General features: G+C 38.6%; 1 protein-coding gene across 1 annotated transcript in view; it reads left to right on the plus strand.

The window, feature by feature from the left end:
• Window positions 1-17,221, plus strand: part of LOC150087607 (GPI-anchor transamidase-like) — an 85,769-nt gene that overhangs the window by 50,515 nt on the left and 18,033 nt on the right. Inside the window, exon 4 of the mRNA XM_090369883.1 lies at window positions 6,073-6,184. Coding sequence (XP_090226009.1) covers window positions 6,073-6,184 — 112 coding nt within the window. The remainder of the gene's footprint in view (window positions 1-6,072; window positions 6,185-17,221) is intronic.

Here is a 17,221-nt window from a genome sequence, read left to right on the forward strand (position 1 = left end):
GTCATATACTTCGATTTCAGGAAAGCTTTTGATGTAGTTGTACATAATGAACTGCTGTACAAATTGGAGCACTGTGGTATTGGGGCAAGTTGCTGCTGTGGATAGGGAAATGGTTGAGTGGGAGAAGACACAGAGAGTGGTAATGAATGAGCACAGCTCTTCATGATTTGATGTTATTAGTAGAGTTCTCTACAGTTCGGTATTGGGCCCATTGTTGTTTTCTATATTAATCAGTGACATTGATGAAAGCATATCAGGAGGGTATATATATGAAAGCACACACACACACACACACACATGCGTGCGTACATGCGTCCGTCCGTCCAGTATGTAATAAAATAGGTTATAGAATTTCATCTTCAAGTGCAAAGCAGATATAAACGAAAATGTGACGACAGTTATTAAATAATTGAAGCATTAATGTAAAGTTAGGTAGGTGCCATGTTAATTGTATAAGATGCCAAGCTAAAAGAAATAATAAAGAATAGTAAGAAGAAATAAGAGAGAATAAAATGTGAAAGTTAATATAAGGTGAAAAACTAAAATGTTATAAACATATGAAATAAAAGTAAAATGCTATAAAAAGTACAGTACAGTAATAAACCAAAAAAAATAATTTAGAAGTAAATGCAGAATATTATAAATTTCAATAATGATGCAGAATTGAGTATGCAGAGAGTGGATGAAATTTTAAGAGTGTTTACTCTTACAATAAGGTTTAGTGAAGAATGTATGAAGAAATATATATACATCGGTATTGATACAAATTAAATGGGATAGATTAACAGTCAATTTCAACAGGGGATCAGAACTATGGTTCTGTCTGGGTCAAACATATTATTTAAAACCTCACCACTAAAAGGTGCCTAAATGAATAGAGAGAGAATATCTTTATTGCAAACTGTTCTTCAATGCAAAGCCCTTCATGGCTGCACACCTTGAATTTTCCAAATAAGGATATTACTTGGATTTTTCTGAAGTAACAAAGATATTATAGACTAAACAGGACATGCTAAAAAGTAAGGTTAACATAGACAAAATGTTTAAATTCAGAAATGAGTTGGATTAACAAATTAAATTGATATACAGGGTGTTTCAGTTAAACGTTTCAGAACTTCTAAGAGGGGTAGGGTACATCCTGACAACTCGAAATCATATAGCAATGTGGGGTCGGAAATGCTTTCCTGAAGCGGTGTTGTACACAGAAGCACCATAAAGAAAAGAGACCGTAAGTGAGAAATCGTTTTAATAATACATGAAAAGAAGCAAAAGGTACATGGATTAAAGTAAGTGTTCGAAGTTTCTTCCACGGGCTACAATGCACGCCTCACATCTCCAACGCATGGACATCCGAACATTCTGGAATACTCCAGGCGAATTTCGAATTTCTTTGGCAGCTACTGCGATTCTTGCAACCAGCTCCTCAGCATTGTCAACAGGGGTGTCATAAACTAGCGATTTCATATGACCCCAGAAATAAAAATCAAGACATGATAGGTCGGGTGACCGAGCAGGCCAACGCACGGGACCACCACGTCCGATCCACTGTTGACCAAATGTGACATCCAGGTAGTTACGAACATCTCCGCTATAATGGGCAGGGGCTCCATCGTGTTGGAACCACATTGTCTGTTGCGTCGATGCAGAAATCTGTTCATCTCTCAAAAGTTGTGGCAATACTTGCTGCAGAAAGATCAAGTAGATAGGTCCGGTTAGACGACACGGTAACAGGTAAGGTCCGATGAGGTGATCTCCCATAATACCGGCCCATACATTGACCGAAAATCGAATCTGTGCTGCACGACGTCGTATTGCATGCGGGTTCTCGACCGCCCAGATATGGTCGTTATGCGTGTTGAAAATTCCTTCCCTTGTGAAGGATGCCTCATCGGAAAACAACACTTCAGCAGGAAAAAGGGGATTTGGAACACATTTTCCAAGGTACCACTGTGTGAAAGCAATACGAGGTGCATAATCCTCCGGTTACTGTGTCTGGACACGCTGCACGTGAAACGGATGCATGTCTTGTTCTCGGAGAATCCTCCAGACGCTGCAATGGGAAACCCCGACTGCATTTGCTAGACTTCGTGTACTCGTTCTTGGATTCCCCTGTACATGCTGCAGCACATTCTGTTCGACGGCTGGAGTCCGTGCTGTTCTTACCCTGTCCCTGTCAGCTCTTTCAAATGAACCTCTCTCAGCTAACCTCTGGTGCAGTCTTGCAAAGAAATTATGACTGGGAATACGCCTCGTCGGATATCGTTCCGCGTATAAACGCTGTGCGGCTGGCCCACTACAATTTGCAGCCCCGTACGCCAAATGCATATCGGCTAACTCTGCGTTCGTGTAATCATCCATCCTACTAACTTGGCGTTCTTGTTCAAGAAATTCGCCTGGAGTATTCCAGAATGTTCGGATGTCCATGCGTCGGAGATGTGAGGCGTGCATTGTAGCCCGTGGAAGAAACTTCGAACACTTACTTTAATCCATGTACCTTTTGCTTCTTTTCATGTATTATTAAAACGATTTCTCACTTACGGTCTCTTTTCTTTATGGTGCTTCTGTGTACAACACCGCTTCAGGAAAGCATTTCCGACCCCACATTGCTATATGATTTCGAGTTGTCAGGATGTACCCTACCCCTCTTAGAAGTTCTGAAACGTTTAACTGAAACACCCTGTATACACAGTAAGAAGGGAAAAGGATACATAAAGTTGTCCACTCAGTTTAGAGAAAGGGGAGGAACAGCTAAGGAAATCTCATTGTCATGATCCAGTGTACTCTGAGGTTGAGTGGACTGTGTTGCCAGAATTGATAGTTTACGGTCTTTTTGGGCATATATAAACAATTTCCAGAGTGGTGTCTGGTGTTATTGGTGTCAGTAATGCCTCACGAAAAAGTATGAAGTTTGAACAATGGAGGAGACCAGTTGTGGTGAATGCTCATTGTGAGAAATTCGCAGCCCTGACTGAGGGCAGGCAAGGCTAGTTGGGATGTCACCATCAAATGAAGGATGTCACATTGGAATGTCACCACCATTTCTAATCAGGACCTGGTGACATCCAAGTCCTGATTGGCAGCTATCATAATGTGGTCTGTGCAGCCAGTGTGGAACTGTTTTCGATGCATGATTGAGAGGCATGGGGGATCTGCAAGCTAGTTGATGTGTTTCCTGTAAAGTTAGCTCGTAGGAAATTTGTCTGGTTAGCCCTGTACTTGTTTAAGCATCTGATGAGGGTTGAAGTTGTCTGAAAATGCAGGCAGGGCTGGAGAGGGCAGATTGTGATGGTTGCTCTATGTTAGGAAGCAGAACCCTCCAGCCACAGTGATCCCAAAAAGGAGGGAGATGTTATAAATCCAGTGACCAGCTTGATTGTAATAAGGGGTCTCCTTTCATCTGTAAGTGAGGTGAGCCTAGGAACACTAGGGCCAGGGCCATCTTTCTAGTATGGAGCTGGGATGGGATTCTATATTTGTAAATATAGTAACTAGCAAGTTGGCTAGCAGTATGCTATGAGTTAGAAATAACAGTGTTATGGAGTCTAGTCCAGTACTTTGTTAGTAAATGTAATGCTTATTAATGTATTTTTGATTGATAATAATGTATGTTGGAATAAAGGAAGTGTATGTACGTGGGAATAAGGTTGTAATTATATATTTTAAGTAAATGTAGTGTAGAGGATAGCAAAACAAGTATAGGTAAAATGAGGCGAAGCTTATGGCATAATCTGCAAAACAGTAGGATAGAAGGCAGAACTCTGCTAATAAAGATAAATACCCAGGCAGGCTGGAGTTATAATTCCCATATTCTAGAGGGCCTTGGCATGTGAGCGTCAGTAGAATGAGTAATAAAATAGATATTCTGTTTATATTCCAGGATGACTACATAGTCAGATGTTTTCAGCAAGTTAGAAAGAGAATATAAGAAACGTGACTGTGTTTAGCAGTCACATGGACTCAAACCACAGTCACTTAAAGAAATGTACTTATGCACCCACCCGCATGCCTAACCACTTGGCTACAGCAAGTTGACTATGTTAATCTATCTTATTTAATTATATCAGTAATGATGTATATATTTTTTCTTACATTCTGCCTTAAACCTAATTGTAAACGCTTCCTTAAAATTTAATCTCCTCCACATACTCAATTCTGCATCATTATTGATATCTATAATCCTCTGAATTGATTGCTAATTGCTAATTTATTACTGTATTGTTTATACCATTTTACTTTTATTTCATATGCTTATAACATTTTAGTTTTTGTGTTCTATTAACTTTCATTTCTCTTCATCTCTTATTTCTTATTACTGTTCATTATTGTTTCTTTTAGTTTGTCATCTTATACAGTTAACATGAAACCTGACCTACCTAATATTAATGCTTCAATTATTTAATATCTTGTCTTCATTTTATATATATACAGGGTGTCTCAAAAATATTGGTACAAACGTTTAGGGGAGGTAGGTAACATCTAAAGGAATGTGAATCGCATAGGAACCCATAACCAGAAGCGTCACCGTAAGTCAGTAGACGGCGCTGTTCATAAGTTCGTGAGAGGGAAAATTTCTGGTTTACTCATTCAAGCAGTAGTCGCCGCATGAAGAGCATGCATCGATATACAAACTGTGAGCTGGCAGACATGCACCTAGTGTATGGATTAGCAGAGGGCAATGAACAAGCCGCTCAACGAATTTATGTAGAACGCTTCCCAGACAGACATGTACCGGACCACCGTTTGTTTTCGCGTGTGCATCAAAATTTGTGCGATTATGGGTCATTTAGAGGTAACAGGAGTAGTGCGGGCAGACCACGTTCGACGCGAACTCCCGCCATGGAAGAAAGTGTGTTGAATGCCGTCCAGAATAATCCTACTACCAGCACACGTGCCGTTGCCTCTGTCTGGCATGACGATTCCTTATACCCCTTTCATCTCCAAAGGGTTCATTTACTGCTCCCCCAAGATCATCCTGCACGTGTGGATTTTGCGCAGTGGTTTCTCCAAGAAAGTGTTCAAGACTTGAATTTTCCAGCCTATGTTTTGTTCACGGATGAGGCTTATTTCACTCAGGAAGGCTTATTCAATCAGCACAATGCTCACGTGTAGGCTCATGACAACCCACACGGTGTGCACCCTCATGTGGCACAACGTTGCTTCGCAATAAATGTGTGGGCAGGTATGGTCGGTGACTCCTTAGTCGGCCTATACCTTTTCATGCAGGATGGTAACACGTATGGGCTGACTGCTTAGTCGGCCCATACATGTTACCATCCCGCTAAATATCGGATCTTTCTTGAACAAGTTCTACCAGGGTTACTTGGCGATGTTCCAGCAAATGTGAGATGCAACATTTGGTTTCAACATGACGGGGCGCCTGCCCATTATGGAAGGTGTGTTTGTGACCATTTGAACAGGCTTTTTGGGCATCGATGGATTGGCCGTGGTGGACCCGTTGCCTGGCCCCCACGCTCACCTGATTTATCGAGCCTTGATTTCTTTCTGTGGAGACCCTCAAATCCATCGTGTATGAATCGCCTGTGGAGACGGAAATGGATCTCGTGGCGAGACTCGTCTGCGCTGCTGCTACTGTCAAAGAAACTCCAAGTGTGTTCAACCGTGTCCGCCAATCCATGCTGCGTCGTTGTCAGGCATGCATCGCGTCTTGTGGTGGAACCTTCGAGCATCTGTTGTAACATCATGAAATGCATCCATCTTGTACTCCATTGTTAATATTATGTCAAATAAATGTTTGCCACTAATTACTGTCTTGTGTCATTTCTGCTTCTTGTGCCTCTGCTACTACTTTCCCGTGACATTTCCGGTTATGGGTTCCTATGCGATTCGCATTCCTTTAGATGTTACCTACCTCCCCTAAACGTTTGTACCAATATTTTTGAGAAACCCTGTATATATTGTGTTCTTACTGAAGACTATAAAATGATATTTGGTAAAGTTTACCATAATAGGTACCTGTCAGGTGTGCAGTGTTAAATAACATTAAACATTAAATTAAATTGACTAATATATATATATATATATATATATTTTTTTTTTAACTCCAAATTGCAGGTTACAGTTGAAAACTTCATTCGCCTTCTAACTGGACGCCTTCCTCCATCCACTCCTCGTTCCAAAAGACTTCTGACTGATGAACACAGTAATATTCTGATATATATGACCGGTAATGTATGAGTTAGTTTTTTTCCCCATTCTTATTTTCATATATATATGTGGCCTGCATAAGAACAGAGAAGAAATCATATTCACTGTAAGATAATAGTATTATTTATTTAATAAGTTGACTAGGTATGACAAATATACTTATAACTTCTGGATAAGTAACAGAATATAAAAATCCTGCATAAAAATATTCCCCAGCCAACTGGTTAATGGTGGAAATTCAATTCTTGCTTCTGCAGGAAACTGTTCTTCCTATTTGTTTAGATTTTGCTTTTTATGCTGATAGAGTAAAAAAAATCAAAACAAAATTAGTAGAGGCAGTGATTTGTTTCTCTTAATACATATTTTTGACGTTAAGTAATTGAGCACTTTTAACAGTGTTTAGCTATTGGGGTTATTAGGCTTGTATATCATAGTAACCCCAATTTCAAAAACTTATTTAAAAAAGCTTGACACACCTTGTAATACAGTCTGCCACTTCCTATGCTCCTTCACTATAATAAATAATCATATGAAATGTCAACATACATAGATTTGAACAATAAAGTTTTCATTAATTAAAACTGAATAATGAATTCTGGTGATACTAAATTCTGCTAGTACTAGAATAACTTAGGCAAAAATTACATACTAAAATTTTATTTTTGTACTTTCATGATTGCTACAGATCCCAGAAAACACCTGTAAATTTATTTGTCTCCTAGATATGATTTCAAAATGTCCTGGAATTTATTATAGGATTCTGGAATTCCTTTCAGTATCAGTTTGGAATTCCAGAATACTAGGACTACCAATAACCAACAGAAACTTTTAAATAGTTAGTTGGCAACAGAGAGAGGGGGGGGGGGTGATGATAAAATTAGTTAGTGTCTATAGCAGCCTTTTGGTCTTCTCTTTATGACAGGCATATCACACTGGCATTTGTTGTACAGCCCTTTCAGTTATTGCCAACTTTCACAGATTAACAGGATTAAGCTGTAGATCAGCTTATGTGATGATAATAATTTTAAATGGTGATACTTAAAGGAGATATCCTAACATAAGATTAAAATAACAATTCATAATTTATGCAGACCTTCATAACTGTTGATCATGAGATTACGTATTTTTTGCCAAGGGAAATATTTTAAAATATTTAATATATTTTATTACACAGTCTACACTAGTGTAGACTGTGTGATGCATAAACACTTCCAAGTTTGTTTCCTCTACTTTATTAAAAGATTGAAAGATGCATCTTTTATCTGTGAAAGGTAGATAACAGCCATAGCAGAAATAATGTTTGATTACCTGCAAAAAAGGGAAGAGCTGGTGATATGTTTGGCCAAAAGATCTATCTATTAAATGGCTGCAATTTTTGCTGTTAATTCACAGGTAGAAAGTGGTCTTATTATGTAAATAAATCTAAATTTGCAATGCTTTATTTTATTTAGAAAACTTTAAAAAAAAAAAAAATTTAAAGAAAAGCTTTTATTATTAAAATGGCAGAATGTTGCAGGGAAGAAAAGCTTGTATAGCAACAGTAACTCAGGCATTATCATCAAATATAATAATAATAAGGTAATAAAAAATTGAAAATAATAGAATAAAATAAACTGGCTCACCATCTTTATATTTTATCTACTTCCAAATATTTTTTGAATCCATTTCTAAATCACATAAGCTCTCTGCCTCTACAAGGCTAAATGGTAACTTGCACATCCTTGTTCCAGAAGTTTGTTGATTGTGTTTTATGATCAAACAGGAATTGGATATGCAGTCTACAATCATGAATAAGTAAACAAGTAAATAATTTTTATACTCCAGTGGGATTTTACAAATATTAATGTATAATTTGGATTTAAACATGTGGCATCAGTTATGCTGTACTTGCATTCTACTACATCTTTCTTCAGTTTAGTCTGTGCTGGATTGTTTAGGTTATTCTCAGAAAAGAAAATTTGTCTCTACCATTAAGTTTCCTTAACCTTTTATGGCCTTAAATACTTCAATCAAATCCTCTGATTCTATCTGGTTCCAAACTTTGAAGCTTACAGGACTGGTCTCTTCCTGTATGAATATTTCCCTCAATTCACAACTAATCTAGTTGTGATCTCCCGATTTTTCAAGAAAATCAATGTCATTCTTGAAATGAGGTTTGTTGGCACATCAGTAACTTAGACTGTATTGTGCCATTGTGTATTATGTATGTACAATTGTGTTAATAGGCCAAATTGTGTGTTGTGCAGGCTGGAAAACCAACAGTAACTCAGGTGAAAATAGTAATGGTAATTACCTGGGGAACAGTAACCCCAAAATAACTTATACACTTGGTGGGGTTGAACTAAAGTCATTAGTGGAAGAAAGAGAGTTGGGAGTTACGATATGGTCAGACTTGAAGTTCTCCGAGCATTGTAGACAGATTGCAAGGAAGGCCCATAGTGTCCTATAGATGATTTATCGAACATTTGCTAGTAGAGATAAGGACATCATAATCCCATTATATAAGTCTGTTGTTAGGCCACACTTGGAATACTGTGTTGTTCAAGTGTGGAGACAGACCTTAAAAAAGATATCAAGCTTCTTGAAAGGGTCCAAAGACAGGTAACTCACCTGGTGAGATTGGCAAAAGGGTGTCCTTCGAATATGTGGGTTGCATGGCTTAGAAACTAAGCACCTTAGAGGAGACTTGATCAAGGTGTTTAAGGCTCTGAGAGGCAAAAGTAAAATGAATGAGGGTGAAATTTTTACGGTTATAAATGATTCTAGAATTAGCAGCCATAAATTCAGGTTACAGTGGGAGAAGTTTAGACTGGATTGCAGGAAGTTTTATTTTAGCCAGTGAGTTATAAATTACTGGAATAAGTTACCTACATGGGTGGTTGAGGCTGACAGTTTGGAGAAATTCAAAGATCAGCTGGATAGTTACCTATGGGAGGAGGAACGTGCATAGGTTGTCAATTTCCTTTTCTCTTATTATTTATTTTAATTAATTTTATTACTATTAATATTTTACTCTTTTTTTATTTATTTTATTTTATTTAATTTATTTATTTTTTTTGGCTGGTGCAGCATAAGCTTAGTCTTCCTCGCACCATATGGCCATTACTAATACTAATACTATAATAGTAATAGCCATATAGTGCAAAGAAGCCTTAGGCTTTTGCTGCACCGGCTAAGGGGGAAAGAGTGGATAAGAAAATAAAAATTGTTTGCCTGTCAGCCTCGACTACCTGTGTGAAGGGAACTTATTCCAGCAATCAGTGACTTACTGGCTAAAAGAAAACTTCCTACAATCTAGTCTAAACCTCCTCCCTTGTAATTTGAATTTATGCCCCCAAGTTCTGGAATTCTCTATAACAGTGAAAATTCCACCTTCGTTCATTTTGCTAACCCCTCTCAGAACCTTATAAACCTCAGTCAGGTCACCTCTGAGGTGCCGGGTTTCCAAACTCTGTAACCCACATATATATATACGGAGTCTTTCCTCATATGGTTGCCATTTTTCTGATCTCCCCATGTGAATTTCTTGTCTTTGGACCCTTTCAAGAAGCTCAATGTCTTTTTTCAGATGAAGTCTTCCTACTTGAACATAGTATTCTAGATGTGTTCTGGCAATTGCCTTATATAGTTGGACTATGACCTCCATATCTCTACAGGATAATGTTCAAACAATCATCGATATGACACCATGGTTTTTCTTGGCTGCCTGTTTACACTATTCCGAAAACTTCATATCTGCCTGTATTATAACTCCCAGATCCCTTTCTTCCTCTAATCTTATCCCTTCTGCCCGAGATCTTTGGAATGAGGCATTTGCACTTGTATTACAGTATTAAAGATGTGGTTGATCATTGATTTGTACAGTGGGATAATTATCTCTTTATATCTACTGACAAAATTCCTGTATGTCATTGCTAGTGCTGAATGTGCTATGCTTGAACTTTTAATATACTGTTGAGGGAACTTCATATGAAGAGTGGGTTATAATATAGTCTGGAGAAGACAGTATTATGCCTTCCCCAGACCATTTCATGTTCAAATGTTGTGTTTATCCATCACTTGATAATTTAATATGTGATTAGTATGACCCAGATGTAGTATCTTGTATTTACTAGTGTTAAAGCTTAAGTGCTATTTTTTTAGATCAGTTATATAATTTGTCTAAGCCTTATTGCCACAACATTCGCTAATTCTAATTGTTTAAAAACCTGCCCACCTTAATATCATCAGCAAGTAATGTTCATATCACTTGGTCCATTTGGAGCACCGGCTACTTATAGCCATATTTGTCTTCTACAATTTAACAACCCTTTATCTACTGTAGTACTTTACCTCCAATGTCACACTTCTTTGCAAAACATTCATATGGATGGACTTTGTCAGAAGCCTTTCTGAAATCTAATTAAATTATACTGTTCAGCATTCAAATATGGCAACCATATTGCTGTAACACCTACCAATTTAAGGGAGAAGGGATTAAAGTCAAAAAACTAAGTTTCTAGTAAAAAAAATTTCTTATATTTTAAGAAAATGTTACATACAGTACTAAAAATTGAACAATGGATCTATTAACCTTATTCTTTTTACAAAAATGTTTATCTGATAACAAAACACTTATTTTGTTGTTTTTTGCCTTTTATAAGATATTTCTCCATTTTAGAAATATCTTGGAGAAACTTTTCACCAGCATCAGCCAAAAAAAAAAAAAAAACACAGTTCACCCATCCGTACCCTCCAAGAATTTGTCTAGTTCTCCCTTGAATTTATTCTATCCATCCACTTCCAAACAACAGATGGAAGCCTGTTCCAACAATCAACCACCTGCTGGCTGAAGGGGAAACTTCCACACATCTATCCTACAACCATCCTTCCTCAACTTGAATTTATGTCCCCTCATATGTGTAGTCTCAGCAAGTGGAAGAATACCGTTCACATCCAGCTTAAGCAATCCAGTCAAGACTTTAAACACCTCACTCAGATCTCCCTGCAGGTTCCTGGTCTCAAGACATGGCAATTTGCAGAACTGAAGCCTTTCTAAGATAATGTAAGAGCACCCTTTCGTTCCCTTTACTTATCTGGTTGCCCTTCTCTGCATCCATTCCAGCACTCCACTACATCCTTCCAGAACTCCACTAAATCCTTCCTATAGTATACAGTACTCCAGATACAGCCTAACCATGGCCTTATACAAAGTGATAATCACCTCCTTATCCCTGCTAGTAAAGTTTCTGTATATCATTGACAAGATCCCATGAGCTGTCCTGGCAGGGCAGCATGCCTGCACTGCTCAGAGAATTTCATGTCTGACTGCACAGTTACACCCAGGTGTTTTTCATTCTCCACTACCCAGAGTGTAGTACCACCACACAGTTGATAATTTACTCTGGAGTTACTGCACCCCATGTGTAGGTCCTAGCATTTGTCAATGTTAAACTTCAACTGCCATTTCTCAGCCCATTGACCCAATTTTCCCAGATCTTGTTGTAGTAGCTTGCCCTGATGATTGTCATTAACCATTCTGCCAACCTTTGTGTCATCTGCAGACTTAAACATTAAGCCTAATGTAACTTTTTTTCTTTTTTTTTTTTTTATGTGAACCCCAAACACGAGAGGTATTAGAACCTATAGTACTTAGTATCATGCTTGGGTTGGAGGTTGAGAAGACGAAAGAAGATATTTGTTGACATTGGGCTTGAACTTCTGTAGATTGTAATTTTCAGGAAATACGTATGAAGGAAGGTTGTTCCAGAAAATGGCAGTTGAATGAGGAAGATGAAAAGTTGGTTCTGTGGGTTTGAAGTTGGACAGTAAATGGATGTTGGCTAGTGGCGGCACGTGTTCGGACTGTTTTGAAAGAGAGAGCAGGAATTATAGAAGCCAATTCAGAAGAACAGTGCCCATGGAAGTATCTGTAGAAGAGGCATGCAGCAGAAACAGTACGTCTATGAGAAAGCGAGTGGAGAGACTCTGTTAGAGATGAATCATTAATTAACCTAACTGCCCTCTTCTGAATGGAATCAAGAACCCTGAGAGAGGTTTTGGGGGCACCACCCCAGATGTGGGAATAATATTCCATGGCTGGGCAGATTTGCGATTTATACAGAGTGAGCAGCTGTTTGGAAGAAATGTAACGCCGAGAGCAAAAGAGAAAACCAAGTTTTTTAGATGCAGAGGAAGCAATATTAATGTTCTTATGCCAAGAGAGATTAGAAGTCAGGGTAATCCCCAAAAGAGATATATCATTTTGCCTAGAAATCGGAGTGTCACTAAAGATAAGCATAGGAGCAGAAGAATCGAATCCTTTTTGCGAGATATAAGACAAGACTGAGTTTTAGAAGGGTTGAAAATAACATCATTATACAGTCAGTCCTCGTATAGCACGATAGTTGTGTTCCTAGAAACCCTCGTGCAACGCAAAATCGTGCAATATAAACAACAGGCCCTATGGGGGAAAATAGGGTTAGGTGCCGACCACCCAAGATTGAACACACATTTGTAACTAAAACATTACCAAACACAATAAATAATCGTAATAAAATACTTATGTATTTTATTGCGACTATCACATAATAAAATATTGCTAATGCTTTTGCTTCTATCGTAAGCAAACTTGTTTTCTGTTTGATTTTCCATCCAAACAGATGACAGCCGTTCCATCTCTTCCAGTTCTTTGTGTCTTAATCTAATGGATTTTAATTACACTTTGAGTTGTTCCTGCTATGAAAGTTGTTTTTATTTTCTCTGCATTCTTTGTAATTCTCAGCGTTGCCTCATTTAGGTCTGTTGCACGTGCAGTATCACATGGTCTTTCATTTCACTCAAAGCATTTCACAATTTCATATTTTTTCTCTATCGACAGATGCGGACTGGCCATAAGCCTTACCGGGGAAACCCCGGTTGGCCGGAAGCCGGTGTGATTTTGGCCATAAACCGTAGTATGAGGCCACTATAAATTTTCCCGGGTAAGAATTTTTGACCAAGTCTGCCTCTGTTTATTGATATCGCTTTTCTTTTTCTCTCTGAATCTGCAGTGTCTTCACCAGGACGCTTCCTCTTCACACCTTTTAAGTATTTTACTCATTTTTAGAGAATAAAGCACAATTACAAAACGAGGAGGCACGCTTGATACACATAAACAAAGCTGCGCGTGTGTAGCAACTGAATAAACAACCGTAAAGGCAGAGATACTCTATTAACACCTCACATTTTACTAAAGCACATTTCTAGGGGTTACTACCATAAAACAATAAAAACAGTTTCCAGCTATGTTTCTGCTACTGGAATCTGTTATAAACTGGTAGTAAACTCAAACTAATTGCATTTGCAATTATACTGATAGCTGGAATTGTGTTGGTTTTTATGTTATTATGGTGAAATGTGTTTCCCCTTCACTAATATAAAAAAGATAAAATACATTTTCAGATCTTCTCTTTATTCCTATTGTGTTGCGTTCGGTTGGGGTTATTCTGCATTCGACTGCCATTTCTTGTAAACACAAAGGCGAATCATGCATAAGCGAATTTGGTTCGTGTTATATAAGATATCGTTCCCCTATTTACAAATCATGTATGATCGAATTCGTGTAGTGTAAACACGTGTTATACGAGGACTGACTGTACTAGCATTAGCATTAGTAGAGGCATACTATGCAAGAAAGCAAGCTTATACAGCATCAGCCAAAAAAAAACCCCCTCCAATTTTACCCCTCCATTTGTTCCAAATGCCTGTCCAGCTCAGCCTTAAATTTATTTAGGCTGTCAGCTTCCACAACAAAAGATGGAAGGCTGTTCCACCAATCAACCACCCGCTGACTAAAGGCAAACTTCTGCACATCTATTCTACAACTGTCTTTCCTCAATTTGAATTTGTCCCCTCAGGCAATTAATCTGGGCAAGAGGCAGAATCCCATCAGCATTAAGCTTGCTCAAACCATTCAAGGACTTATACATCTCAATCAGATCACCTGACAGGTGCCTAGTCACCAGACACTGTAATTTGCAAATCTTAAGCCTTTCTTCGTAAGAGTAACCCTTTGTTCAATTCACTAATCTTCTTGCCCTTCTCTGTACTTGTTCTAGCAGCTCTACATCCTTCCTAAAATGAGGCCTCCAGACCTGTATACAGTATTCAAGGTGTGGCCTGACATTTGATTTATACAAGGGGATAATCACCTCCTTATCCCTGCTAGAAAAATTCCTGTATATCATTGACAAGACACCATGAGCTACTCTTGCAGCCTGTCTGCATTGCTCAGAAAACTTCATATCTGACTGCACAATTACCCCCAGGTCCTTTTCATTCTCTACCACCTTGAGTGTAGTACCATACCGTTGATATGTACCATACCGTTGATATTACCTCAAATGTAAGGTACTGTATATGCTACCCATATACAGTACCTTACATTTGTCAATGTTAAACTTCAGTTGCCACTTCTCAGTCCATCTGCTCAACATTTTTAGATCCTCTTGCAGTAGCGTACTGTCATTAGTGTCATTAACAACCTGGCCAACCTTCGTATTGTCTGCAAACTTAGACATTAAGCCTGATATACCATCATCAGTATCATTAATAAATACAGAAAACAACAATGGACCCATCACTGAACCCTGGGAGACTCCACTAATAACATTAGTCCACGAAGAGCAGGGTCTATTGATTACCACTCTCTGTCTTCTCCCACTCAACCATCCCTTTATCCATAGGAGCATTGTGCCCTTAACCATACTGCTCCAATTTGTACAGTAGTCTTCCGAATGCAACAGTATCAAAAGCTTTCCTAAGATCCAAGTATATGATATCAAAATTATATTTTGCATCCAGTTCCTTTGTGACCACATCATATTATCCAATCAAATTGGTCAGACAAGACTTCCCCTTAACAAACCCATGCTGTGTCTGAACTATAACCGAAGTGTTGTCTAGATGGTCCTGCAGTGCTTCTTTAACCAGTACCTCCATTAATTTCCCTGGAACAGAAGTTAAACTAACAGGTCTGTAATTACTCGTGTCACCCTTTGATCCTCCTTTGTGAATTGGAATTGGGGTCACATTTGCACATCTCCAGTCCATGGGTATTTCCCTTGAGTCCAACGAAGCTCTCATAATTATGGCTAAGGGTTTGCTTACTTCCTTTGCTGCCTCCTTTAATACTTTAATATAACTGGATAGATCCCATCCACCCCTCTGCCTTTCTTCTGCTTTTCTTCAACAATTTCTCCACTTTTCTCTCAGTTATTAAAAAATCATTTAACTCACTACCATAGTTTAATACACCTCTGCTATTCCCCTCCCTGAATAACTCCTCATGTGTAATTGTATATGCAAAATACTCATTCAGTTTGTTAGCTACCTGAGCAGGATCATCAACGGTTGAACCATCGATATCATCAAGTAGACCAATCTGATTCATCCCCTTCATTCTAGAATTTACACAAGTAAAGAACTCTTTCCTGTTTTTCTTTGCATCCTTTGCTAAAGATTTCTTGTAATCTGCCTTTGCCTGCCTAACCTCCTTTGTGACTTAATTACAGACCAGCTGATATCTTCCATAGGCTTCTGTGTCACCTGTTATATGTATCCCATGCATTTTTCTTCTCTGCTACATGTCTCATTAGTTCATCTGACATCCATTTAGACCTAAACCTTGAACTATATTTCTTAGTTGCTATGAAAAGTCTAGTAGCTTCCAATATTAATTCTTTGAATGCTTCCCATTTAGAATTTGCCATTGGTAACATCTTCAGTTGGTCCCATTGTATAGACTTTATAAACTGTCTCAGACCTCTGTAGTCACCTTTACGAAAGCAAAAATCCTTCCCTTTACCCCTGATGGTAGTTACCTCTTTGAGTAAATCCCACATCAGCACACTGCGATCACTGCCATCTAGTGGCTCCTTAATCTGCAGATTCTTAATGCATGAAATATCACTACTGATAATCAAATCAAGAGTATTACTCCCTCTGGTTGCCTCCCAAACATGCTGCTGTAGAAAACAATCATCCAATAAGTCTACAAAAGCCTTGCTATGTGCAAATAGCCAACTCACATGTTCCAGTCAATATCTGGGAAACTAAAATTCTCCATTATAAGACAGTCTGATTTACTGACACACTGTTTCTCTGTACAGCTGTTCATTCTACTCATCAGAGTCATTAGAAATATAGCACATTCCTACTCTCAATATTTCTTTCCCAGTGCTTATCTTACACCAAACTGAATCAACACTGCACTGTCCACTCATGTTAAATGGATGCATTTCCTTAGATTTTATGTGTTTCTTAACTAATAGCATAACCCCCCCCTATCCTTCTCCTGTCTATCCTTTGTGTACATATTGTACTCCCCAAATTCCAATTCTGCATTCCTTATATCTGTGACACCTCGTCTCTGATATCCCAACAATATCTGCCTTTGATGTTTTGACCAGCACCTCAAATTCATCAAATTTATTTACTATACTCCTAGCATTTGTGCCGACCGGGCTAGCCGAGTGGGTAAAGCACCTGCCCAGCAACCCAAAGGTCGCGGGTTCGATTCCCGCCTCGGGCTTGGATCAAAGTACTGCAAAAACCTTGGGAGGTGCAATATGGCCACAGAAGCCGATGCGCCAACTACTACCAAATCAAAAAAAAAAAAAAAAATCAATCCTAGCATTTGTGTACACGCAAGTATACATGCACTGTTCTTATTCTTAGCTGCCCTAACACAGCCCATGTATTTACTTGTTCCGCAATGACTCCCAGCAGTCTCTGAAATCCCTGGCACCTTGTTTTCCAGGCTGCTGCTCATTCCAATAGAAGCAGTGCAAGAATCACTTTCACTTTTCCTGTCATGGAATTTTTTCACTGATATACAGGAATTTTTCTAGCAGGGAAAAGGAGGTGATTACCCCTTTGTATAAGGCTATGGTCAGGCCACACCTACTGCGTACTGGTCTGGAGGCCTCATTTTAGGAAGAATGTAGATTTGCTTGAGCGTGTACAGAGAAGGGCAACAAGATTGGTGAGGGGGGAATGAAGGGATCCTCTTACCAAGAGAGGCTTAAGTTCTGCA

Source organism: Mastigoproctus giganteus, chromosome 3 (genome assembly GCF_048544385.1).
Source record: "Mastigoproctus giganteus isolate SK-2022 chromosome 3, ASM4854438v1, whole genome shotgun sequence".
NCBI lineage: Eukaryota > Metazoa > Arthropoda > Arachnida > Uropygi > Thelyphonidae > Mastigoproctus > Mastigoproctus giganteus.